This window comes from Hemiscyllium ocellatum, chromosome 5, assembly GCF_020745735.1.
Source record: "Hemiscyllium ocellatum isolate sHemOce1 chromosome 5, sHemOce1.pat.X.cur, whole genome shotgun sequence".
NCBI classification, from domain to species: domain Eukaryota; kingdom Metazoa; phylum Chordata; class Chondrichthyes; order Orectolobiformes; family Hemiscylliidae; genus Hemiscyllium; species Hemiscyllium ocellatum.
The window spans coordinates 51,164,940-51,190,749 of record NC_083405.1 but is presented as its reverse complement, the minus strand read 5'-3'; the positions used below and the strand labels follow the sequence as shown (position 1 = coordinate 51,190,749).

Genomic DNA, 25,810 nt, shown 5'->3' with positions numbered 1-25,810 from the left:
TTATCCACCTCGCTGTGGTTGTGGTTGTGGTTTAACCTTCTTACCAGGATGGCTTTTTCTGTATCTCTAAGTGGTCGGTCTGTGTTTTTTTTAATCCAAGCCTCTGTGTTGTCTGTATTGTTCTTTTTTGTGAGTTTATCCAGTTTTTCCTATAGGGTTAGTTTTTTTTCATTTTCTGTGTTTGCTACTTTTTGATGCTTATGGCTCATTCTAGTGTGTCTGTCCATTCGTATCTTTCATGTTAGTATATAAAGTTTTTTGGTACAAAACTTCTCGACTGCATTTATAGAGTCAGTTGAGGGCATTGTTAATCATTTCTTCCAACATTCTGCAGACATTCTGTTCTGCTATTCTTTTGACTAGTAGGGTGTTGAGCGGAGGTTTGTATTTAAGACATTTTGGTTGTACCTGATTTCAGAGGTATTCATGCAGGAGGTACAGTTGTTCATGGTTGGCGATCAGTCAGATGGCTTTGGTTTCCCATCGTCAGGCTAATTTTATTGTATTGCGCCCATACATTTGCGATTTTTGAGAAGATTTATAGCTCAGGTTGACGTTCAGGTTGTACGTTTGCTCGCTGCGCTGGACGGTTTGTTTGTTTTCCGATGTTTTGTCACCATGCTAGGTAACATCATCAGTGAGCCTCCAGTGAAGTGCTGGTGTTATATCCCGCTTTTTATTTATGTGTCTTAAGGTGGGTGATATCATTTCTGGTTCTTTTTCTGAGGATGGAAGATGGGGTCCAAATCAATGTGTTTATTGTTGGAGTTCTCGTTAGATATGATATAATTCTTGAAGGAAATCATGTTGGGAATGAATACTATGTGTTCATTATACTGACCTGTACAGCAGCCAATATCTGCTTCCCAGTGTGTACCTTAAGATATTTAATATTGTTAATGGCAACAGTAGGAGTTATTTTTCTCAAATAGGTTAATTAATCTACATATGTTGAAAAGTCTAGAAAAACATATGCCTTTGCAGCTATTATTGTGGACTTCATTAATAGGCTAAGCTTTGTTTCTTTATTGCAGTCATGTTTTCACAGTTTGGCATGAAAAATAAACCTCTTACAAATAAACGCTATCCATTTTATTTTCACTGCAGGCCAAAGGGAGTTGGTTTTGTCCTTATACAGAGCTTTGTAACATACTTATCGGGCTTAAATTTTGTATTTTGTTGCACTTTGGTTTACAGGTAGCTTATTGCTAATTTGTGCTGTGCATAATCAATAATAGTATTTATCTTCAAACTGATGAATAGGAACTTACGAAGAGTTAGTTTGATAAAGTCAAAGCAGTCCTGTATGGGTAAATACGATTTTCTATCCATTTGATTTTTTTTTTAAAGTGCCAAAAATTACTATTGCCAAACAGAGTGTTAATTTGCTTTTGATTTTAATCATTGAAAATTGCAGAAAAGGCATTCACATTGATCTGGAGAATTTGCTTCCAAGCTGCATTAAAGCATTAAACTCTGCGTTGTGATTTTAAAGGCTGTACCACTTCTATTTGTTTTAATAATTAGACCTTAAAGGCTACTATTGTTCTTCCAAACTTTTAACCAAGAAGAAGGAGCAGCAATACAGTACTGCTTGAAGCAATCAAGTCATCTCACAATGGATAGAAATACCAGTGGCTTGCAACGTGCATTCAAGCTTATTGACCACTGACTTGAGTTTGTGTTGCAATGGTAAAATGATGGTGGTTGATAAGTTTGTGGTATTCCAAGGAGATGAAAATACATAAGGTCTAAAGGGAAATCTCTTGTGCTGCTCTTTGTGCATTTAGGTTAGAATTTGTCAAGCTACATGTGAAAGATAGGTTATCAGCTTTTAAACTGAGGAGACAGTGGTGAGAAGTGGCAATAGGATATATAGAATAAAACACATGATCTGAGAACTAGTCATCTGAGATCTTTGGGGCTGAAATGATGTGACCAAGTGAACATGAACATATTTTAAGTAGTAAGTCAATATAGAAGGAAAGGTTGAGGAAAACAGGAATGTCAGCAATGACCGTGTAGGGTGTAATAGTGACTTTAATTGAAAGCTTAACTTGCTGAGATTAGGAATCATGTGGGTGCAGAGGCTAAAGCAGGATAGAAGGAAGGATATTTCACTGAATAGTTAGAGAATTGGGTAGACAGCTAATGAGTAGAACCTCAGGGAAAGGAAAAGTAGAGAAATGAGGACATGGTCAAGGTTAAGAGCCAATCTGCTGTCACTGCATTTTGGGCTGGTATGTGGTGAGGATGTGTTACAGACTTATTGTTTTTTTTTACTTTGTCTATGCCAGTAGACCTCCCGTGACATTATTCATGTTGAACTATATGATCTGCTGTTTTTGCTTTTTATGTTGTACAATTTGTGTTATACGACACAAATATTAGCTGTAGTTTGTTGAAGTTACAATTTATGCTTTCGGTTATCACAGACTACAAACATGCCAAACATGATTAACAGCTTGCAAAGACAGAGTTAACAAATCCCACAATTTATGGATCAACTCAACGTTCTGTAGTCTTGCTATATTTAGTCTTGAATGGGAATGAGCAACTAAATAACTAACAAGAAGAGCATGCTCATGGGCATACCCATCCTGAATGATGGTAAATCCCATTCTAAATGTAGAAGACAAGATTTTGACATTTACAATCATGTTCTCTGAAAATGCGAGCAGATGATGTGTATGAATCATTTTGAGCTCCTACATGCAGTTACTACCATTATAAAATGTACTCTTCAGCTAATTTTATTCACTGTGCATAATATTGAGAAATACCTTACTATAATGAGCATTGCAAAGGCTATGGGTTCTGATCTATTCTGGCCATAGTGCGGAAGATTGGTGTTGTAGAAATAGTTGTGCCCCTTGTCAAATTGTTTGAATACAATTACAACAGGGGCATCCACTCACCAGTGTGGAAATATTTCCTTGGTGTATCCTGTCCACAAAAAGCAGAGCATTCCATCCTCTTACTACCCTATTCAGTCTATTCTCAATCATAAGCAAAGTAATGGATGGTATTGTCAACAGTGCTATCAAACAGCACTTGCACAGCAATAGCTGTCTGGTCTTCAGTTTGCATTTCACCAGATTCATTTAGCCCCAGACCTCATTATGATCTGAATGTAGACTAAGGAGCTGAATTCCAGATGTACAGTCTCTGATTGCCCGTGCCATCAAAGAGTCCCACTAAAATTGAAGTCACGAGGAATTGAGAGGAAAACTCTCCACCTGCTCTAGCCAAACTGAGCACTAAAAATGATTGTTACATTTTTTGGAGGTCAGTCGCCTGAGCATAGTACACTGCTGCAGGTGTTCCTTAGGTCAGTATTCTAGTCCAAGCCAACTTCATCCATATTGCCAATAACCATGTTTCAACAGTACAGCCAGAAGTGGGGATGTTCACTCATTGCCAGTCTTCAGTACCCTTTCTAAATTCATAAATAAGCAGTCTCTAGCTTCATACAACAAATCCCAGGCAACATTCAAGCTTGGATTAATAAATTGCCAAGTATTACTGATGTCACCTGAGTAGCAGCTAATGACCACTTTGAACAAGAGGAGATCTAACCATCATCCCTTGACATTCACTGGCACTGCAATTACTGAATTTCCTAATGTAAACATCCCAATAGATATCATTGGCAAGCCAGTTAACTACTTTGGCCAATCATACAGGTCAAACGCTGGAAATTCTGTGATAACTAACTCGTCTCCTGACTTCCCAAAGCCTGTTCACTACCTAAAAAGCAGAAGGCAAGAGGATAATAGAGCACCATTCACTTGGGGTGGATAGGTAGCACTCAGATAACAATTAAAAAGCTTAACATCATCTAAGAAAAGGCAGACAGCTTAATTGGCATCCCACCATTAAACACTACTTTTGTGTGCATCTGGCACAAAATTATAGCAAGACATACCATCTACAAGTTGCAGTGGAGAAGTCTCCATTGACAGCATCTTGCAAACCAGAGAAAAGAACAGTGATACTAGGTGCATGGGAACACCACCACCTGCAAATTCCTCTTCAAATTGCACGGTATCATAATTTGGAAATAGTTCTTTGTTCCTTATTTGCTGCTTGGTGAAAAGACATGAGTGGAAGTGAGGAGAGAGATTAGGGAACGATACAAATTCCGTTTGGGACAAGGGAGTTCCTAAGAGTAGCATCCTTGGCCAACATATTTAGTTACTTCATCAGTAATTTCCCATTTGTCATATGGTCAAAAGAAAGAATGTTTGCTGATGATTGCACAGTCAGTATATATATTTGATAAAACTTGGGCAATATTCAGACTTAGGCTGATTAATCGCAAATAATATTTATGGCATACAAGTGCCAAGCAATGCACATTTTCAACAAGAAAAAAAACCCATCTTGACATTCAATGGCATTACCCTCATTGAATTCTCCCATTATCAATATCCTGGAGATTACCCTAGACGTGATGTAAGAGCAGATCAGAGAATGAAAATTTTGAAGTGAGTCACTCACTTTCTTGACTCCCACGGCATGTCCACAATCTACAAGGCTCAAGTCAAATGTGATCGAATACTCTCCAATCGTCTCAATAAATTAGACTCTAACAACAGTTAATTAAGCTTTTTCAATCAAGCTTTGGAACTATATCAATATTTCTTCACCAATACTGGATCAAGATTCTGGATTGTTTCCAAATGGAATTTTGCAAATATCTGCATAGTGTCGATTTCAGTGATGCAAAGGGGTAGCTCACTATCACCTTCTCAAATGCAATTATGAATGGGCAACAAACACTGTCCTTGTCAGTGATTAGATTAGATTACTTAGTATGGAAACAGGCCCTTCGGCCCAACAAGGTCCACACCGACCCACCGAAGTGCGACCCACCCATTCCCCTACATTTACCTAACACTGCAGGCAATTTAGCATAGCCAATTCACCTGACCAGCACATCTTTGGACTGTGGGAGGAAACCGGAGCACCCAGAGGAAATCCACGCAGACACAGGGAGAATGTGCAAACTCCACACAGTCAGTCGCCTGAGTCGGGTCTCTGGCGCTGTGCGGCAGCAGTGCTAACCATTGTGCCACCGTGCTGCCCACACTTTGGTGATGCCCAATTAAATGAAAGAGTAAAGAAAGAAATCTGGGCTGTTGGGTTAAGCAAAGGTAGAGAAACAGAGGCAGCTGACTAGATGGTCTAAGTCTTAGCAACAAAAATGCCATGAGCTTTTCACGCAGTTAGAGGTGAGTGGAAAGTGATTTTTGAACAAGGGGAGTTGTGATAAGAAACTGATGTTATCTTTTGCAGATTGGATCATCTTTGAATAGTAGGCAGTTTTACTGATGGAGAATACAATCCAGTAATGCATTGTGTTGTAGTCAGATATTGGTGATGCAAGTTGTTTGTGAATATACTCAAGTCTTCATCCCTTAAACTTAAGGGAGCAGAGATTATGTGTATTCCCAGGAATGATTAGGGTTGGAAAGTGTAACAGTTCTAATAGAGGCAAGGATATCAAAGCTGATGGAGAGGGTATGACTATGCAAATTGTTGAGATGCTGTAATTCAAAGGTGGAAAGTTATAATTGAGAATTTCAGACAGCTGTAAAATGCCTCTTGGAAGAGGGTTTTGATGTTAGATAAATTACTTGACAGATGAAAATAGTCAAACCTACCACACCGCACATCAATTGCAGATGCAGTCAAGAAGCATCCCATGGGTTTCTGAGCAACAAGCAATAATAACACTTTGGTCACCAAATCCTATTGGCACTTTGTGTTCTAAACAAGAATTTCAGTTTCTCACTTTTGAAGATATAGCCTCAAAATTTCCTCAACAACAAGGCCTACTCAGGCTGGAAACCTTCCTGCCATGCTGTTGACTTGAACTTTAACTTTTAAAACATACAAATAAGCACAGGCAATGACCATAGTCTTTGGCTAAGGTGGACCTCATCTCTGAATCTGCTACTGATGCTTAAATTTAACTTTGTTAATTCCATAGATGTTTTGATGAGGATAGGTAGAAATGTAAAATAATGAAAAATGTAAACCTTTCTTTTCTCTAGTCCCCAGCAGTTTATTTTTTTAAATATTATATAGTCAGGCATGTAACTACATTTAAAATAGGGCTTCAGCTCAGATGGATATACAAAATGGAGCAGAGCACATTCAGCCTCCAAGCCTGCTCCACTGCTCAATAAGATTATGGTTGATCTATTGGTGTTTAAAATTCCACATTCCCATCTAATACTGATAACCCTTGCCTAACGCAAATTATCCACTTCTGTCAAGTCACCCTTCACCCTCCTAAACTCCTCGTAAGACAACCTGCTCATTCCGGGTATCAATCTTATAAAGCTCCTTCTAATTGCTCGAATACATTTATACTCTTCTTTGTATGAGGAGACCAAAACTGCACATACTGTTCAAAATATCTACTGTTAATATCCTGGAGCCACAACTACTCACTACCTTAATTGTTTAAAGTTAAAAATCACACAACATCAGGTTATGGTCCAACAGGTTTAATTGGAAGCACACTAGCTTTCGGAGCAACGCTCCTTCATCAGGTGACAATCACCTGATGAAAGAGCGACGTTCCGAAAGCTAGTGTGCTTCCAATTAAACCTGTTGGACTATAACCTGGTGTTGTGTGATTTTTAACTTTGTACACCCCAGTCCAGCACCGGCATCTCCAAATCATTAATTGTTTAAGTAACACATTAAGTAGAGAGCGACACACCAACATTTGCTGAAGAGGTAGAGGTAGGTGGCATTGTAGATGATGTAGACTGGTGTATAAAGTTAAAGAGTCAGAATGATAGCTCAAGTGAGTGAGCAAAGATGTGACCAGATTATATTTCAATGCAGGTGGACATGAGATCATCTATTTTGGAAGGATCCAGGTATTGATCAAATGGTGAAAAACTGCCAAGTGTGGTAGTACAGTGGTCAAGTGCAAAAAATCAGAAGATAAGAATGTTAGGACTATAATACAAAGGAATGGAAAGTCAACTGCAAGTATAGAAAGTCCTGATGAGTCTTATTTGAGGTGCTGTGTACTGTTGTGAGCATCACAACACATAAGTTGACCTGGTAGTAGTATAGTGCCAATTCAGCAGAACAGTACCATGGCTGTAAGGGTTAAATTGTAACAAGCTATTATGTAAACTTGACTTGTATGCCTTGTAGTATTGTAGGTTCTGGGATGATCAGCTTTATTATTTTAGGAGTTTGTAAAAGAATTGTTTTTTTTAATGGAATTAAATAATTTAGAGGCAAGATCAGCCATTCTCTCTTTGAATGAGAGAACATAATCAAGGGGCTGAATGGCCTTCTCTGAAATCTAAACTAATAGCAATTGAAGAGTTCTTATCATTATCAAGTTACTTTGAGAGTATACTATACATAAATTGGAGGTTGTGTTTATGAGATTGACTACAGTCCAAAATGTATTTCTTTGAATATTAAGAGCTTTGGGGCTAAGTACATCTTATCAATACCTTCTGTGAAGAATGGTGAACAAACAGAAACAAGGAGATATTTATGCAAATAATCCACTTGAACCTCAATCCTGCTACTTCATGGTTCAATGCTTAGAATTATCAGTATGGTTTCAACGTCTTAAAATCTAACTGAAATTTTATTGTGTATTAGATTAGATTACTTACAGTGTGGAAACAGGCCCTTCATCCCAATAAGTCCACACCGACCCTCCGAAGAGCCAACCACCCAGACCCATTCCCCTACACCTAACGCTACGGGCAATTTAGTATGGCCAATTCACCTAATCTGCACATCTTTGGACTGTGGGAGGAAACCGGAGCACCCAGAGGAAACCCACGCAACACAGGGAGAATGTGCAAACTCCACACAGACAGTTGCCTGAGGCAAGAATTGAACCCGGGTCTCTGGCATTGTGAGGAAGCAGTGCTAACAACTGTGTTACCATGCCACCCATATATGTTATTCAAATACTTGTCATTTCTACCACCTTCAGATAGAACCAAAGCATCAGGAAATCAAATACAGGTGCCACTATTATTTTAATGAAGCAGGTTATAATTATATATCATTTTGCATATTTCATACCATATGCAAAGGTATTGATGTCATAAAATGGTATAATCAGAATCTCATTACATATTTTATATTTAACTGGATAGATAAAAAATGACCAGACCTATGTATCCCATGGCAGTTCCCAGAAAAATGAAAGTTACCCCATGCCTTGCCACGTCTGCTTGCTCTGTGAAACAAACCACAGTTACCTTTACTCCAGGGCCGCTTCCATTGTGGTTGATTTTTGATGCTGCTGATGTTGAAGAATGCTGTGCTCTCTCAGTGACTACCATCTATTGATACAAAATATTCTGCTTTAAAGGGGCCAAAGCCACAAATGCAGATAATGAATTGCTTGAACAATATAAAATTGAGACATGGCTTTGAGCTCCAGTGAAGGTGAGCTTGCTGTGACTTTCTAACCTGAGTGTGGGATCACGAAACTCTCAGAGCCAAGGCCTTTGTTTAACAAATGGCTTGAAAAGTCTTTGGTGCAGTGATGTCTCACTGCTACACTATCAGTGTAAATTTTATAATGTCTTTGGAGTTGGACTGAAATCTACAACCTCTCTAACCCAGGGCTCGAAGGCTATAGCATAAACATCACAGATGAAGGACCTAATCTCTTCTCTGTGGAAAATTCTTGTCCAGTCTTAGTTCTGCACCGGTGCTTTTTTCACACAGCTGTACAATTCGAAGATATGCAGTGAAGAATCTGAAATATATGCTTCAATTCTGTCTGAACGGTGCTGTTCATCAGGTGAACTTAAATACAATTAGAATGATGTTTATCTGAATACACTATTTTGATTAGTCTTCAAGGTAAGGTGTTTGTTTGATCAGCAGTGCCTGGCCAGAGGACCAGAGCAGGTGATGTATTATGACTGTCAATGGTTGATAGTAGTCAGAATGGACCTTTGGGGTTTTTGATCAAAATAAAAACAGGAGAAGATGAGTGAAACCCAGTAACCTTTGTTGCCTTGCTACCAGCTCAAAGTTACTTTGGCTGAAGACATTGTTTCTGTGGAGGGATGAGATGAAATTGATGGAAGGACGAGGATGGCATGAGTAAAATGGGAAGGGTTGTTGTGGTAAGTTGCTGACATCTGAGGGATAGATAAGATGATGGACTTGGTTAATTATGAAAAAGATTGGACTTATTTATCAGCAAAAGGCAACAGGTCTTTATTATTGAGGAACTTCAGACTGCACTTGAGAGTAATGTATCAAGTGGTCTTGATGACCAAGGCCAGTGGACTAAGGAGTGGTAGATGAAGTTTAATTTGGACAAATGAGAGGCATTGCATTTTGGTAAAACAAACAAGGGCAGGCTTCATACAGTTAATTGTAGGGTCCTGGGTAGACTTGGGGATTCAGTTACATAATTCTTGGAAAGTTGCATCAGAGGTAAGTCCTGCCCTCATTTGTCTTTCCAAAATGCAGCACCTCACATTTATCTAAATTAAGTTAGAGTTTGTCCCAGTCCAAAATAAGCACTGAACTATCCTAGTCCCATTTTTCAGCCCTTAACCCATAATCTTGTATACCTTGTGCACTTCTAAGTACTTCTTAAATATCATAACATCTGTTACATGCAATGAGTTCCAGATTCTGAACACTCTCTGGTGAGCAAATCTTTCCTCTCGTCCCTTCTAAACTTCCTTATCTTAAATCCATGGCCCCTGGTCGTTGATCCATCCATCAAGAAGAAAAGTTCCTCCTTGTCTAACCTATTAATACCATTCATAATTTTATATATCTCAGTCACGTCCCCACTTCGTCTGCTGTACTCCAAAGAAAACACCCAGTTTATCCAATCTCTCTTCATAACAAAAACTCTCCAGCCCTGGTAAATCTCCTGCACTCTGTCCAGTGCATTCAATTGCACACAGTACTCCAGCTGTGGCCTTACTAATATTTTATTCGTAAGCTAAAGAAAAAGTGCTTCTGACAGGTGTCAGACAGCGAATACAATTGAGAACCAAGCTGAATACAGAACATTCAAAAAGAGGTGTAAAGCAAATCCACGCAAAATGAGATTCTGAACGAAAGAATGACAACTAACAAAGGAAAATCCAAAAGGCTTCATTAAGCACATCAATAGTGGTATTGGTTAAGCTCCTAGAACTTCAAGTTGATAAGGTGTGATAATACTATGGTTTTAAGAAGTGTATTTTGTCCTTTTTTTTGAGGAGAGGTTCTGAGCTGTCTAGTGTAAGCCAATAAAGTAACCAGCTTGTGAGGCCTTGGGTTTTTTGAAAGTTGGAACAATAGAGCATAAATAGGTGGAATCAGGCTGCGGGGTTTTGAAGCTCATTGCCGAGGCTTCTGTCTGTCTGTCTGTCTATCTGTCTATCTATCTGTCTATCTGTCTATCTATCTATCTGTCTGTCTGTCTGTCTGTCTGTCTATGTGCCTATCTGCCTGCCTGTCTATCTATGTCTATCTATCTTAACCTGAAAGCTTGGGTTCTCTTTCTGCTACTAATATTTGATGTGAGACAACCTGTTTTAATGATTTTGCCTTTGCTCAGGGTGTGTTTATGGGAAGTTACTGTATTGGAACAGTTGCTGTTTAGTAGTTAAGTAATCTATTATTCTGTTAAGTTTATACCAATTCTTCTTTTTTTTGTTTGTATTACTGGGGTCAGAATAAAGTCTGTTTTGCTTAAAGCCGAGTAGTGTGACCAATCAAATTACATCTAGAACCCTGTACTTTATACTTTACTCTAAATAAGATAAAAGTTAGGGTTGAGGCTATCTACTTCTGGGGGGATTTGGTTTGGTCCATAGCAACAATATCGGGACCAGATAAGCTGCATCCAAAGATATTGAAGGAAGTGATAGGAACTGCAGAGGCACTAGGGATTAATCTTTCAATCTTCTATGAAGTTAGCCATGGTGCCGAAGGATTAATGAATTTAAAATGTTATGCCTTAATTCAAAAAGAGTTATCCTGCCCTCCCACTGCACCACTTGCACTGCAATTGAAGTAAATTTAGAGCTACATTGTTGGGCACCTATCTTGAGTAGCTGAGAGAGACTAAACAGCAACTAGAAAACGTTTCAATATTTGTCTAGGCTTTGCCTCAATTCTGACTGAAAATGGGTAAGTTCTCTCACTCGGAGTTCTTTCAGACACGGTGAGTTCATTTTCTGGCACAGTGCCACACATTTGAGCAAAAGGTTTCAATCTTGGGTTTGGAAGGGGTTGTCAATAGTTCTACCATGTGTTACTCTGTTTTGGTTCTGCCAAGGCCATTCATTTACTGACTGCAGTAACCTTTGTCTAAACAGGCCAAATAAATACTGTGGCTACAAGACCAAGTCAGAGGCTAGGAATTCAGAGGTATGTAACTCACCACCTAACTCCCCATAGTTCGTCGTCTACAAGGCACAAGTCATGAATGTGATGGATTGTTTTCCACTTGCCTGAATGAGTGCAGATCTAAGTAATTTCGAGAAGCTTGACATCATCCAGTACCATGAAATCCCCAAATTCACCTAATTCTTCCCCTTAAAAGTTCACTCTCCCAGCAACACACAGTGTACCACCTATAAGACACTGCAGCAACTCAAAGCTCATTTGACAGCACCTCCTATGCCCATAATCGCGACCACCTAAAAGGACTACGGCAGCTGATGTATGGAAGCATATCGCAATCAAGATCCCTTTCAAGCTGCACACCTACCTGACTTGGAGCTATATCACCATTTCTTCACCATCAATCATTTAAAATCTGGAATTTTCTTCCTTCCTGTACCAGGTATATCCCTAGCATGCAGGGATTGTAGAGATTCAAGATGTATGCTCACCACCACCTCAAGGGCAGTTAGGGATAAGAAATAAATGCTGACCCAGCCAACAATAAGATGTGCATCCCAAGAACTAACTTAAAAATTATTTTACAAGAAGTGTACAAGTTTGTGCATGTGGATTTTGGCAAGGGTGTGTGGTATTGTCAGTCTGCCACTGACCATCCTATGTTTAAGTCACCTGTGAACTTATTGCACCCAGTCTCTCACTGGCTAGGGAAGACGGTAAGCAAGATTAAAATGGGTAGTTTGAGGTAGGCCATAATATTTGGAACAGAAATGGGCCATTATACCCTTTAAGCTTGCCCTGCCATTCAGTGAGATTGTGGCTGATCTTCTCATCTTCAATTCCACTTTAAGGCCTTTTTCTTCATAATCTTTGATTCCCATGCTGATTAATAATCTGTGTCTCTCAGCCTTGAATGTGCTTAATGACCAAGCATCAACAGCCCTCTGCGGTAAATAATTTCACAGATTCACTGTCCTCTTAAAAAATAAATTCCTCCTCATGTGTCCTAACTGGACATTCCTTACTCTGTGATTATGTCCGTATCCTAGACTCTCCAGCAAGGGAAAGCAGCTTGTCAGCAATTAACCCTTAAAGAGTCTTACATGTTTCAATAACATTCTTCTAAACTCCAATGAATAGAGGCCTAACCTATTCAGTCACTCCTTGTTAGACAGTCTCTCCATGCCTGTGATCGACCTCATGAACCTTCTCTGAACTACCTGCAATGACAGTGTTTCTCCATAGGTAAAGGAACCAAAATGGTCGGACCCTGGGATATACAGAGGATCGGAGGGACTTTGGTGTGCATGTCCATCAGGCCCTTAAGATTTCTGGATAGATGGATATAGTGGTTAAGAAGGCATTTGGGATATTTGCCTTTATTAACTGAGGCATAGATATTAAATGCAGGGAGGTTATGCTGGAACTTTATGAAAGGTTGGTTAAACCACAACAAGAGTACTGTGTACAGTTCTAGAATCCAATTCCGGATGTGATTACATTAGAGAGAATGCAGAGGAGATTTCCTCGAGTTTTTAGTTGTGAAGAGATATTGGATAGACTGTATTGTTTGGAGCAGTGGGAACTGAGATTGAAATGATTGAGATATAATTATAAGTGGCATGGATAAGGTAGATAGGAAGGAACTTTTCTCTTGGTGGGATCAATGATGAGAGGACTTAGATTTAAAGTAAGCGACAGGTGGTTTAAAGAGAATTTAAGTAAATGTATTTTTACTCAGAGGGAACCTGGAACTCACTTTCTGTAAGGGTGGTATTGGCAAAAACCGTCATGATATTTAAGAAGTATTCAGATTTGCACTTGTGTTGCCAAGGTAAATAAGAATCTGGCCCATGTGCTGGAAAATGGAATTAGAATAGATAAGTACTTGTTTTTGATCAGTGGAGAGTCAATGGGCCAAAGAGCCATTTCTGTCTGTAAATTTGACTCTATAACTCAATTACCCTTTCATCCTTGCCTACCATTTTAATAAGTCGCATACATTTGAATACTTAGTTCCCAGCTTTGGTATCCTTGTAACTGTGCCTCCTAATTGCGATAAGATCTTGCCCATTAACTTCTCTTTGTCCATTACTTCATTTAAACAGCATTAATTTTGCCATTTTATCATTCTTTTACCCCGCTTTGCACCATACTTGGTGCTGAAAACATTTTTTTTCATCACTAGTGATATTTGTTATGTGAAAAATGTTACCCTTTCCCAATTCTGCTTCTTTCAGAAAGCCCTCATGGTCAAACTTTGAACATGTTATCATATTAATTTTTGAAACAATCTCCTGATTGACTGGAAAGTTATACAAAGACAATAGTTTTTTTGTGTATTCATTGTATTGGTAATCATCAGAATTTTAAAAATATCTATTAATAATCTTCTTCAACGCTAAGAATCATTAATTGCACAAATGGAAAAAAATCCCAGATTCAAAAGTTTTCTTATTTTTAAACATTAGTGGGATATAATTGTGGAAGGCCATGTTGTTGTCGATCCCAATTATGCTGAAGAAGTTGGAGGTTAGCCATTTTCTTGAAACACTGCAATCTGTGTGATGTAGGTGCTGTAAGATAGAGGTCCAGGATTTTGACCTAGCAACAATGAAGGAACGTCGAATTATTTCCAATTTGGGATAGTTTGTTAATTGGAAAGGAACTTAAATGCTATCGAAGTATTCATAATGCAATTCTCCATAGCAATAGACAATGAGGGTTTGGGAGGTCATGTTGAAAGCTCCATGGTGAGTTACTGGGGTGCATCATATTAATAGTACTCACTGCAGTCAGTGCATTTGTATTGGAGGGAATGATTGTTTCTGGAGCAAATAGATTGTTTTATCCAGACTGTTGTTAAGCTGTTTGTGTTGTTCAGCCTGTTATGTAGAGACGACTCCATACCACACCTAACTTAGCCATCTTATAGTTGGAGTGACTAGAGATTTGGATGGTGACCTCTGGCCGGCTATTGTAGCCACAGTATTTATCTGGCTGGTCCAATTACGTTCTGATTACGAGTATCTTCCCAGATGTTGATGGTAGCAAATTGACACTGATTTTCAAGGATAGGAGGTCATTGCCAAGCTTTTTGTGTGGCACGTGCTACTTTCTAGTCTAGGTTCAAATGTTGTCCACATCTTGCTACAATTTTGTTACCTTGAGTGAGCACTGCATAGTTCTGACCTTGTGATGTTGGGAAGGTTATTTAAGCAGCTGAAGATGATTGGACCTACGCTATTACTCTGCAAAACGTTAAGAGGCTCTTATGGTACAATGGCAGTATTCCTACCTCTGGAACAAGAGTCCCAGGTTAAAGTCCCATCAGCTCCAGAGATATGTAAAAATATCTCTGATCAGGTCATGTCTACTCTGCAGAACTCTTTCAGCAATGTCCTGGATCTGAGATGATTGGCCCAAAATAATCTTAACCATTGATGTGCTACATATTATGTCAACCATTGGACAGTTCTCTTCTGATTCCTGGTGACTTAAAATTTGCTGAGGCTTCTTGATGCAAAACTCAATTAAAATTAAGAGTTAACATTTAAACAAGTAGTATTTAATTTTTTAAAAAGTGTAATGGGATTGGCAGCAGCAATTGGACCAGTTGAACAGATTCTTGCTGGAAAATAAAGGGTCTCTTTAGTGGATAGAGGGCTGATAGTGAGGGCAGACAGACAAAAGATGTCTTAGCCCAACTGGTCATTCCATATACATAGTATATTGAAGTTATTTCCCTTCTTTGCTTGATGTCAGTAGAATAAATAATCCCTGCTTCATAATCTTTGGGTCTTCCATGTGTTTAGATCTCATGTTACATTTCTGTTACATACAAGTCATGGTGCTGTGATTGAAAGGCAACTGCCTGAGCTGGAGAGGATCATCGAAGAATTGAAAATGGCAATGCCCATGAGAGGGCTGAAGCTTCTTCGGGATATTTAGAAATTCTGGTATGAGCAGTGGGAATCTGAGCTTTAGATCACCGAGGTAAAAGCTAACCATGTGAATTCCCTCGATGCTATTGAGGAAGGAAACTGTACTCCAAGTTAAATATTGTTCCTGTTTTGAGTACAAAATTGGACATATTCGGGAAATATATAGAAATATGTCATGATTTAGCAGTTAAAGACTGGATTGAGGATGCTTATGGCATCTAGGGACCTTAATATGAGTGAACAGATAGTGTTCATGATGGAACAGCTGTGTGGCAAGCCCCTCAGCAAATATAGGCATAAGTGCAGATGTTCAAATAAGTTCGCAGAGGATCTTTGAGGTACTGACCAGGGATTTGAGGACATCGTGTAGCATGACACAGTTGCAGTAGAGGTTTTATCCAAACAAGTGAGCTGAAAGGAATGATCTAATTCCTGTGTACTTGGGCCTGTTGAAGTAGATTGACTATATTATACCCTTAGGCCCCTCCTTCTGGTCAACTTGAGACAGGATACTAAAAGGCTACCTAGCAAAGACGTTGAGGGCTCGCAATGTCTGCATAGAGATGAGGCTGAATAATAACAAATCTCAATAACCTTTCTTTGGAGTGCATGAATTATGGTACTCCTCAGACCAGGAAAGAGGCCACCATTAGAGAAGTGATGACTGTCAGCACAGGTATCACTCTAGATATCAAGGTAGAGGGTAAGACAGAGTAGATAAGAACATAAGTCTCTTTGGATTAAGAGTGGAGAACTCAGTTCCTCCTGTAGTCTGCTCCATCATTCATTGATTCATAGCTGATCTTATCTCCACCTCAACTCCATTTTCCTGCCCAGTCCCCATAACCCTTGCTAAAAATCTATTTCTTCAAAGTTCCCTCATGCCCTAGTATCCATCACACTCTGAGGTAATGCATTTCCAGATTCATGACCCTTTGAAAGAAGTAATTTTTCCCCAACTCAGTTTTAAATCTGCCACTCCTTATCCTAAAACTGTCGCTTCTCATTCTAAATCCAACAAGAGGAAACTTCTTATCTATGTCTACTTTGTCAGTCCTCTTCAGGATCTTGTATGCCTCAATTATAACTCCACTCATTCTTCTAAACTGCTCAATCTCTCTTCTTAAGACAAACCCCTCACTGTTGGAAGTCTCCTCTGAACTGCCTCCAGTGCAACTACATCCCTTCTCAAGCAAGGTGACATAAACTGTATACAGTACTCCAAGTGCAGTCTCACTAATGACTTGTACAGTTTCAGCAACACTTACATTTATACTCTATTCCTTTAACAATAAATGCCAAAATTCCTTTTACTTTCCCTGTTATCTGCTGTACCTTCATTCTATTTTTCTGTGGACAAAATCAGATGTCACATGATACCAGATTATAATTCAAAAGGTTTATTTGAAATCACAAGCTTTCGGAGCACCAGAGGAAATGAAGAAGCAGTGCTCTGAAAGCTTGTGATTTAAAGTAAACCTGTTGAATTATAGCCTGGTATCGTGTGGCTTCTGACTTTGTCCACCCAGTCCAACAACAGCACCTCCACATTATAGTTTTCTGTGATTCATGCATGAGCCTCCCAGATACCTCTGCACCTAAGCACTGAAGTTTCTCTCCATTTATATAATCAGTCGTGCTTATTTTCTTCCAACAAAAATAGATAACCTCACATTTCATCACCTAACCTATCCATATTCACTTGTAAATCTCTTGTCTCTTTATTGCAACTTACTGCCCCACCTATTTTAGTGTCATCTGAAAATTTGGCTATCGTGCCTTCTATTCTTGTATCCAAGTCATTAATATAGATTGTAAGTAGTTGGGGCCTGAGCATCGAACCTTTTGGTAGCCCTATAGTTATTTCTTGCCAATTAGAAAAAGACCCATTTAGTTCAAATCTCTGCTTTCTGTTGGCTAGCTCTTGTCCTTGTTTGTTTCCACTTCTCAAGAAACACCCAGTGATTAAGCAAATTCTAAAAAAAAAATCCATTCACTGAGAATTCCGATACCACAAGTTTCACTGAACGTCAGTGGCTTTGGGTTAAACCTCAAGGAATGTAAGCACTTTTAAATTGTCTAACACAAAAGAAAAGAATATACACTGACCCCTTTTAAATTTTACATATACGTGTTGGTCACATTTTATTATTTTTCTCAGACTTAATAAGTAGTCAATTTTGTCTTGTTTTCACTGAACAGCACTTTGTAATTGGCGCCTTAACTTTGAATGGGTAAAAGCTTTTAATCAAAGTAAGTTAAAACTACCTACTAAATAGGGCGGCACGGTGGCACAGTGGTTAGCACTGCTGCCTCACAGCGCCAGGGACCTGGGTTCAATTCCCGCCTCAGGCGACTGTCTGTGTGGAGTTTGCACGTTCTCCCCGTGTCTGCGTGGGTTTTCTCCGGGTGCTCCGGTTTCCTCCCACAGTCCAAAGATGTGCAGGTCAGGTGAATTGGCCATGCTAAATTGCCCATAGTGTTAGGTAAGGGGTACATGTAGGGGTATGGGTGGATTGCGCTTCGGCGGGTCGGTGTGGACTTGTTGAGCCGAAGGGCCTGTTTCCACACTGTAAGTAATCTAATCTAAAAATAAATATACCTCCTAAATAGAATTTAAGGTCTTGTGGACAACTGACAGGGTTTAAAGGAGGACAGCTGACTCATCCCTTCTCGTTTGGTTGTAACACAAACTTATAAATTAGTTGTAGCTTGTTGAAGTATCCCTACTATGTTATCAAGGAAAAAAGTTCACTATTATACCTTTCTTTCTTAATTGTCACAATTCTCAAAAAATGAACAGTTGATTAGTTGACTGTTAGCATTATATGGAGGAAGTGAGGACTGCAGATGCTGGGGATCAGAGCTTAAAAATGTGTTGTTGCTTCAATTCCTGAAGAAGGGCTTATGCCCGAAACGTCAATTCTCCTTCTCCTTTGATGCTGCCTGACCTGCTGTGCTTTTCCATCAACACATTTTTAAGCTCTGTTAGCATTATATGGAATGTTGAAGCACATAACAAGCTCAGTACAAAAAATAATTCTTGGCCTATTAATTCCAACCATTGCAAAACTGAATTCAAGTATAGAAAAAGGAGGTCGGAGTATCAGATAGTTGTCTCTTACATGTGGTGTATGCATTGTTAGAACTATTTTAAAGATTATATGACCTAATTTGCCATCTTTCCTAATTATGTCTGTCCCATTTGTTTAAACATAAGCAACTTTAAACTCTAGGACAGAATTGGTGTTTTTGACCTATTTAACCCTTTGATTTATAAAAATACAGGTTGCAAATATTTTATGATACATGGTTTGGAGGTTCATTAAATGAACTTCTACTACAACATTTTACTGCAAGTAGCAATAATTGGTGGTGTACAAAATGGCTGTAAAATGAGTTCCTGCCTCCTTTGCACTTTGTCAGTTCACATTTTGCCAGGTGGAATCTATAAGCTGTTAATGCTTCATTTGCACTTCTGGAGAAAATGAAGTTCTGGGCTTTGTAAAATCTGTACCATTTTAATAAAATGATTTGTTTCTGGGGAGCATGGCCTAATGTGTGAGAGTTTTGCCACCACCTCCTCTTGACTGAGGGGACATAATGTTTGAAATGCAGTATATTCAGAATGCAGACTTTATGCTGACCATGTATATCACCAGATTCCCTTTTAATGTTTCTGTCCTCATGCTTCCCTCTTTCACCTCTTCCATCTCTTTCCACTCCTTGCTTCAAAAATGAAGTCTGTAGGACAAAACTGTTTTATAGTTATCTTGGAGACTAAGGACCTTTTAAAGAGATTTGTTTTTGCCTTGTTGCTTCTTGAATGGAGTACTGAGTTTAGAATACGTGAACAAACCCTTCAGAGTAAAATGGAGATTTGTCGTTAGAGGCAGTAACTATAAATTTGGACTGCAGCAGAAAATAAAGTGAAAATTTTCAAGCATGATAAGTCATAATTCCCCCCTTAAAGGCAATGTGGGTCAACTTACAGCACATGAACTGCCTGGTTGGTTGTTCAAGGAAACTCACCACCACCTTGTGAGGACAACTAGGGATGGGCATTAAATGCTGGCCAGCCAGTGATGCCCACATCTCACGAATGAATTTTTTAAAAAGTCTCTTGTTCTTCAGTTTATTTAAATTCAGGGGACTTCAATGCTGAAATGCTCTGCTTAAAATTTCTAAAGTTCTGGAATCCTAACTTGTAATGATGAGGTGCTCGGTTGTGTTTGGCCTCACCAGATATAAATGATCAGTATTTATGCATCTGGTAGAATTTATTCAGCAAGATTTATTAAGGACTTAATGAACAAGCAGTGAAGACAACATGATATTTCTTATTCTTCAGGGCCCAGAAATCTTTGAATGTTGCCATCATAGGTAATGACTGCTAATAAAAAACCTCTCTGGCAAGTGATGTGCTGAAAATTTTGTCAAACATTAAGATTGACAAGTTGCTAGGCCCAGACCAGATTTGTCCTCGGCTGCTTTGGGAAACGGGAAATGCGATTGCTTCGCCACTTGCAAAGATCTTTGCATCCTCGCTCTCCACTGGAGTCGTACCTAAGGACTGGAGAGAGGCAAATGTAATTCCCCTTTTCAAGAAAGGAAATAGGGAAATCCCCGGCAATTACAGACCAGTAAGTCTCACGTCTGTCGTCTGCAAGGTGTTAGAAAGGATTCTGAGGGATAGGATTTATGACCATCTGGAAGAGCATGGCTTGATTAAATGTAGTCAACACGGCTTTATGAGGGGCAGGTCATGTGGACTTCAGCAAAGCAAGGTTCCCCATGGTAGGCTCATTCAGAAGGTCAGGAGGAATGGGATACAGGGGAACTTGGCTGTCTGGATACAGAAGTGGCTGGCCAACCGAAGACAGCGAGTGGTAGTAGAAGGAAAATATTCTGCCTGGAAGTCAGTGATGAGTGGTGTTCCACAGGGTTCTGTCCTTGGGCCTCTACTGTTTGTAATTTTTATTAATGACTTGGATGAGGGGATTGAAGGATGGGTCAGCAAGTTTGCAGGCGACACAAAGGTTGGAGGTGTCGGCAGTATGGAGGGCTGTCGTAGGCTGCAGCCGGACATTGACAGGATGCAGAGATGGGCTGAGAGGTGGCAGATGGAGTTCAACCTGGATCAATGCGAGATGATGCATTTTGGAAGGTTGAATTTGAAAGCTGAGTACAGGATTATGGATAGGAGTCTTGGCAGTGTGGAGGAACAGAGGGATCTTGGTGTGCAGGTACATAGATCCCTCAAAATGACCACCCAAGTGGACAGGGTTGTTAAGAAAGCATATGGTGTTTTGGCTTTCATTAACAGGGGGATTGAGTTTAAGAGTTGTGAGATCTTGTTGCACCTCTATAAAACTCTGGTTCGACCGCACTTGGAATACTGCGTCCAGTTCTGGTCACCCTATTATAGAAAAGATGTGGATGCTTTGCAGAGGGTTCAGAGGAGGTTTACCGGGATGCTGCCTGGACTGGAGGGCTTATCTTATGAAGAGAGATTGACTGAGCTTGGACTTTTTTCATTTGGAGAAAAGGAGGCAGAGAGGGGACCTAATTGAGGTATACAAGGTAATGAGAGGCATAGATAGAGTCAATAGCCAGAGACTATTTCCCAGGGCAGAAATGGCTAACACGTGGGGTCGTAGTTTTAAGCTGGTTGGAGGAAAGTATAGAGGGGATGTCAGAGGCGGGTTCTTTACACAGAGCGTTGTGAGAGCATGGAATGCGTTGCCAGCAGCAGTTGTGGGAGCAAAGTCATTGGGGACATTTCAGAGACTGCTGGACATGCATATGGTCACAGAAATTTGAAGGTGCATACATGAGGATCAATGGTCAGCACAACATCATGGACTGAAGGGCCTGTTCTGTGCTGTACAGTTCTATGTTCTAAGTGAATATTTCAAGGCCAATATATCTGTTCCTCAGAAACATTATGTCTACACCTGTTTCTGAAGTGATATTACTTCAAACTTTGTCTCATTAAAATTACTTACAGAAGACACATGGTTAAACTGTAACACAAAAGAATTTGAAACTTGTATCAATAATACTGAGGACATCTGATTGCTAATTAGGAAATGATTTTCATTAACTTTTTCCATTGGCTTAAGGTCAGGTCCGTCAGCTATTGAACCCACATCAGTAACTCGAATTATGTAGGCTAAACAATTACCAATTACTCATTCTCTAGTCCCTGCGAGCTAGCAGTTAATTTTGTGAATAAGTGATACGTCCTTTTAGATACAGTCAAGTTGTGCAAACAATCTTATGTCCTCATCAATAATGCCAGAAAACCCCCAGGAATAATAAGTAATTAAGAATATGTGTTTATTGCAAGATTCCAGGATATCCTTTTAAAATGCAGATGTTGATTTTCACAGATAGTTAATTAATCAAGTCAGTTAGAAACTGAAATCTTTTTTAAAAATGTTCCTTTTTAAGGATGGGTATCATACTGAATTCAAGGAGTTATGCTCAAACCTTGCACTTATGCTTTAAAGCTGTCAAAAAAATCTTGAATTGCTGCTAGCATAGTTAAAACTGGCACAATTAAAATGTGCAGTTGCTTAACGCATATCCTTTGACACCCTTAAGTAATCTGTCTTGTGAGCAGCTAACCTATTTGTTCATTGTTTCACTAGCAGAAATTCAAACAAAACTGTTCAAAAAGAAAGCTAGATGATTACAATTGAACAGGCAAATCTGAAAAAAAATAAATGTTATGGTTCCTTCATTTTGTAATTAGTCAGTTCAGGCTTCCTTTCATAGTGATATCATTAGACAGGGGCACACCACATAGATCCTTATTTTTTCCCTATAGTAGAATCTTATGATTCACCTTTGAGAGCACAGTTATAAACTGTGTAATACCATAGGGGGTGCATTTTCCTGACAACTACACAAAGTAAATGTCACACTAGTCAAGACTGTCATATGAAAATGAACCATGTTGCCATGGACGACTTCTCCCTGGAGAACAAACAACTGTCTTGCTTTTCAGTTACATTGTCAAAAACTGCATCAGATTACACAGCAACTGGTACAAGGCTCAGCTGTTCATATCTCATTTTTACAATGTATTGAGGTTTTCCACTCAGCTGGTCACTGAAAGCCCAGTTTTCTTAGAACACCACAATTATTCATCAGTGTTGATGACGTGAGCTTCAGTCTTGTACCGAAATACAGAGGAACCGTGATTATCCGAATGAGATGGGCGGGCACTATTTTGTTCGGATATTTGATTATTCGGTTAATTGATTTCCTCTGGGCTCGGAGTTTTCTGTGAAGTCTGCTCCCCGTTCAGGAGACTAGGTAGCAGTACACCGTGCGTGAGCCCATGATGCCCCCCCCACTCCACCCGCCCAGCTCCCCCAACCCCGATACTTTACTTTCCTGTGAAGAGCTGAACAGCAAATTCTGCTGTTTGTGCATTTCTTAATAGCCCCTCATATCACAATGTATTGAATTCTGAAAAAAAATCATAACCAAAGCATTTTGAAACCTGTTGAGCATTTTATAGCTGCTGTGTTCTTAGAACTGAATGCAATATGTCAGTTGAATGTGAAACCATAGTAGCTGAAGAGCATTATGATACTACTGCTTCATTTAGACAGTTGACTTGTAATAAATGCACAGTAATTGACAGAATTATGGAAGATTGCTAGATTGCTGCTGTCTGACGTGCTCTTTTTCTCCTATTTTAGACTTGACTGAATTTCAGATAACATATGGTGCTACCAGTAATTGGAAAATTGGCAGGCTTGTCAGGAAGCTTTGGTGGATAGTGCATGAAATGCAGTACAGAGGCATAAAACATCTGTAAAATGAGATTCATAGCCACTTCAGCTGATTTGAGTAACTGCCTGCAGAATTGAAGAACATTTTGTCACCATAACTACTTGGTACTATTAATTTTAAGATAGTTGATCAGACAGTTATAAATTTTATTTTCAGTTTATTAACTTGTATTTCAATTGAAGGAGTTCTAGTGCTACTTTATAAAAGTGGACAGATGATCTTTAACTTTATTGCTGTACAAATAGGGAGAGATAAATTGCCACCAAATTTGGGGAAATGTTTCCTCATGATGTAATTATTATAGATGTACTGGATCCTACAACCTGTATTTAAAGATAAGAGTTAAATGATTGTGTGGATTTATAAGTGAAAATATTAGAACTTCAATATAATAAATATACATTTAATCATTTTTAATATGTATTCAAATTGAAAGATTGAGTTCAACAAAAAGTGATTTAAGTTTGACAGAGAGTGGTGTTGCCATTATGTAGATTTGATACTAAAATGAGAATCTTTCATTTTAAAAAAAAATCTTTTCACAGGAAGATGAAGACGACCTTGAGGAAGATGAAGAAGGTGAAGAAGAAAATGTTGTGGAAGAAAATGAGTTCACACCAGTAAATGAGTAGTATAAAAATAATATCTCTACGTCATGTAGGAGTAGAAGTGGTAAATGCCTCATGTCGAAATCTACCTTTGAAAATTGTGCTTTGTTCTTCAACCTAGTTTTCATCAATCATCATTGTGTTAATCCTTGTCTGTGAACCTTTTAATAAATACCTCAAAAGTGCTTTTAAGGATACTGTCTTCTGTGTGTGAATATGTATAATCCCTCATTGTATACTCTAACAATCAACTTGCTTAGCATTTGTGTACCTCAATGTCAATAATTGTAGCCTTGTCTCAGATTTAAATGCTCACCAGAATGTCTAGTTGTTTGAAAATTGCTTTTTTAAAAATAATCTAGCTCTCCAAACGCCATATTGGAATTCAAATGATTATAGCATTTAAAATCGTTAGTGCAGTGAATTTCCAGTAGGATCTTTGCTAATAAATGCCCTGATCATACAGCACCAGTATAGTTTTGATCACTCCTTCAATGTATGTAGGCTTGAACTGCATTTTTTCAGTTGTGGCAAATAAAAATTGATATGGATGCCACCATACAACATTTGTAATTCTGAGAACGGTATATCCAATATAACGAAAGAGTTCAAATTATATTTGCAAAGCTGGAATCCATTTAATAACTGCAGTCAGTCTCCACAGAAAATGCTTAATACCATCACCCAAATTTGGAATTAATATTGCAGACCGAGCAAAGAACTGACTCCAACACAAGTGATATCGCATTCAGAGAGTCTTGTTCAACTTGATTCCAGGTCGTAATGCAGGATTTTGTGTATTATGCATCCCATAGTTGGAATAGAACATAGAACATTACAGCACAGTTCAGGCCTTTCAACCTTCTTGTTGCATTGACCTGTGGAACCAATCTGAAGCCCATCTAACCTACAGTATTACATTCTCGTCCATATGTTTATCCAATGCCATTTAAATGTTGCAGGCAGTACATTCCATGCCCCAACTACTCTCTGAGTAAAGAAACTACCTCCGACATCTATCCTATATCTATCACCTCTCAATTTAAAGCTGTGTCCCCTCGTGCTAGCCATCGCTACCCGAGGAAAAGGGCTCTCACTATCTAACCTTCTGATTACCTGTGTCTCAATTAAGTCACCTCTCAACCTTCTTCTCTCTAATGAAAACAGCCTCAAGTCCCTCAGCCTTTCCTTGTAAGTCCTTCTCTCTATACCAGGCAACATCCTAGTAACTCTCTTCTGAACCCTTTCCAAAGCTTCCACATCATGCGGTGACCAGAACTGTATGCAGTACTCCAAATGTGGCCGCACTAGAATTTTGTACAGCTGCAACATGTTCTCAAAGTTCCAAAACTCAATCCCTCTACCAATAAAAGCTCACACACCATATGCCTTCTTAATAACCCTAACAACCTGGGTGGCATATTTCAAGGATCTATGTACCTGGACACCAAGATCTCTCTGCTCATCTACACTACCAAGAATCTTGCCATTAGTCCAGTAGTCTGCATTCCTGTTACTCCTTCCAATATGAATCACCTCACACTTTTTCACATTAAACTCTATTTGTCACCTCTCAGCTCAGCTCTGCAGCTTATCTATGTCTCTCTGTAATCTACAACATCCTTTGTCACTATCCACAACTCTACAGACCTTAGTGTCATCGGCAGATTTACTAACTCATCCTTCTAGGCCTCATCCAGGTCATTTATAAAAATGATAAACAACAGTGGACCCAAAACAGATCCTTACAGTACCCCACTTGTAACTGAGCTCCAAGGTGAATATTTCCCATCACCCTCTGTCATCTTTCAGCTAGTCAATTTCTAATGCAAACTGCAAAATCACCCTTAATTCCATGCCTCCGTATTTTGTGCAATAGCCTACCTGGGGAACCTTATCAAATCCATATACACCACATCAATTGCTTTACTCTCATCCACCTTTTGATCACCTTCTCAAAGAACTCAATAAGGTTTGTAAGGCACAACCTACCCTTCATAAAACCATGTTGACTATCCCTAATTGACTTATTCCTTTCTAGATGATTATAAATTCTGTCTCTTA

At 39.1% G+C, this 25,810-nt stretch overlaps 1 protein-coding gene across 2 annotated transcripts in view; it reads left to right on the top strand.

Annotated features, from left to right (window-relative positions):
• The window catches only part of phf14 (PHD finger protein 14), a 239,054-nt gene extending 215,127 nt beyond the window's left edge, over positions 1-23,927 (top strand). The window contains exons 18-19 of one of the 2 annotated variants that reach the window (XM_060824743.1): positions 11,355-11,406; positions 23,684-23,770. In XM_060824743.1, the coding sequence (XP_060680726.1) occupies positions 11,355-11,363 (9 nt within the window). In that variant the 3' untranslated portion in view covers positions 11,364-11,406; positions 23,684-23,770. Of the gene's footprint in view, positions 1-11,354; positions 11,407-23,683 lie in introns of both variants that reach the window. The other variant, XM_060824742.1, reaches the window with a different exon arrangement.
• The last annotated feature ends 1,883 nt before the right edge of the window (positions 23,928-25,810 follow it).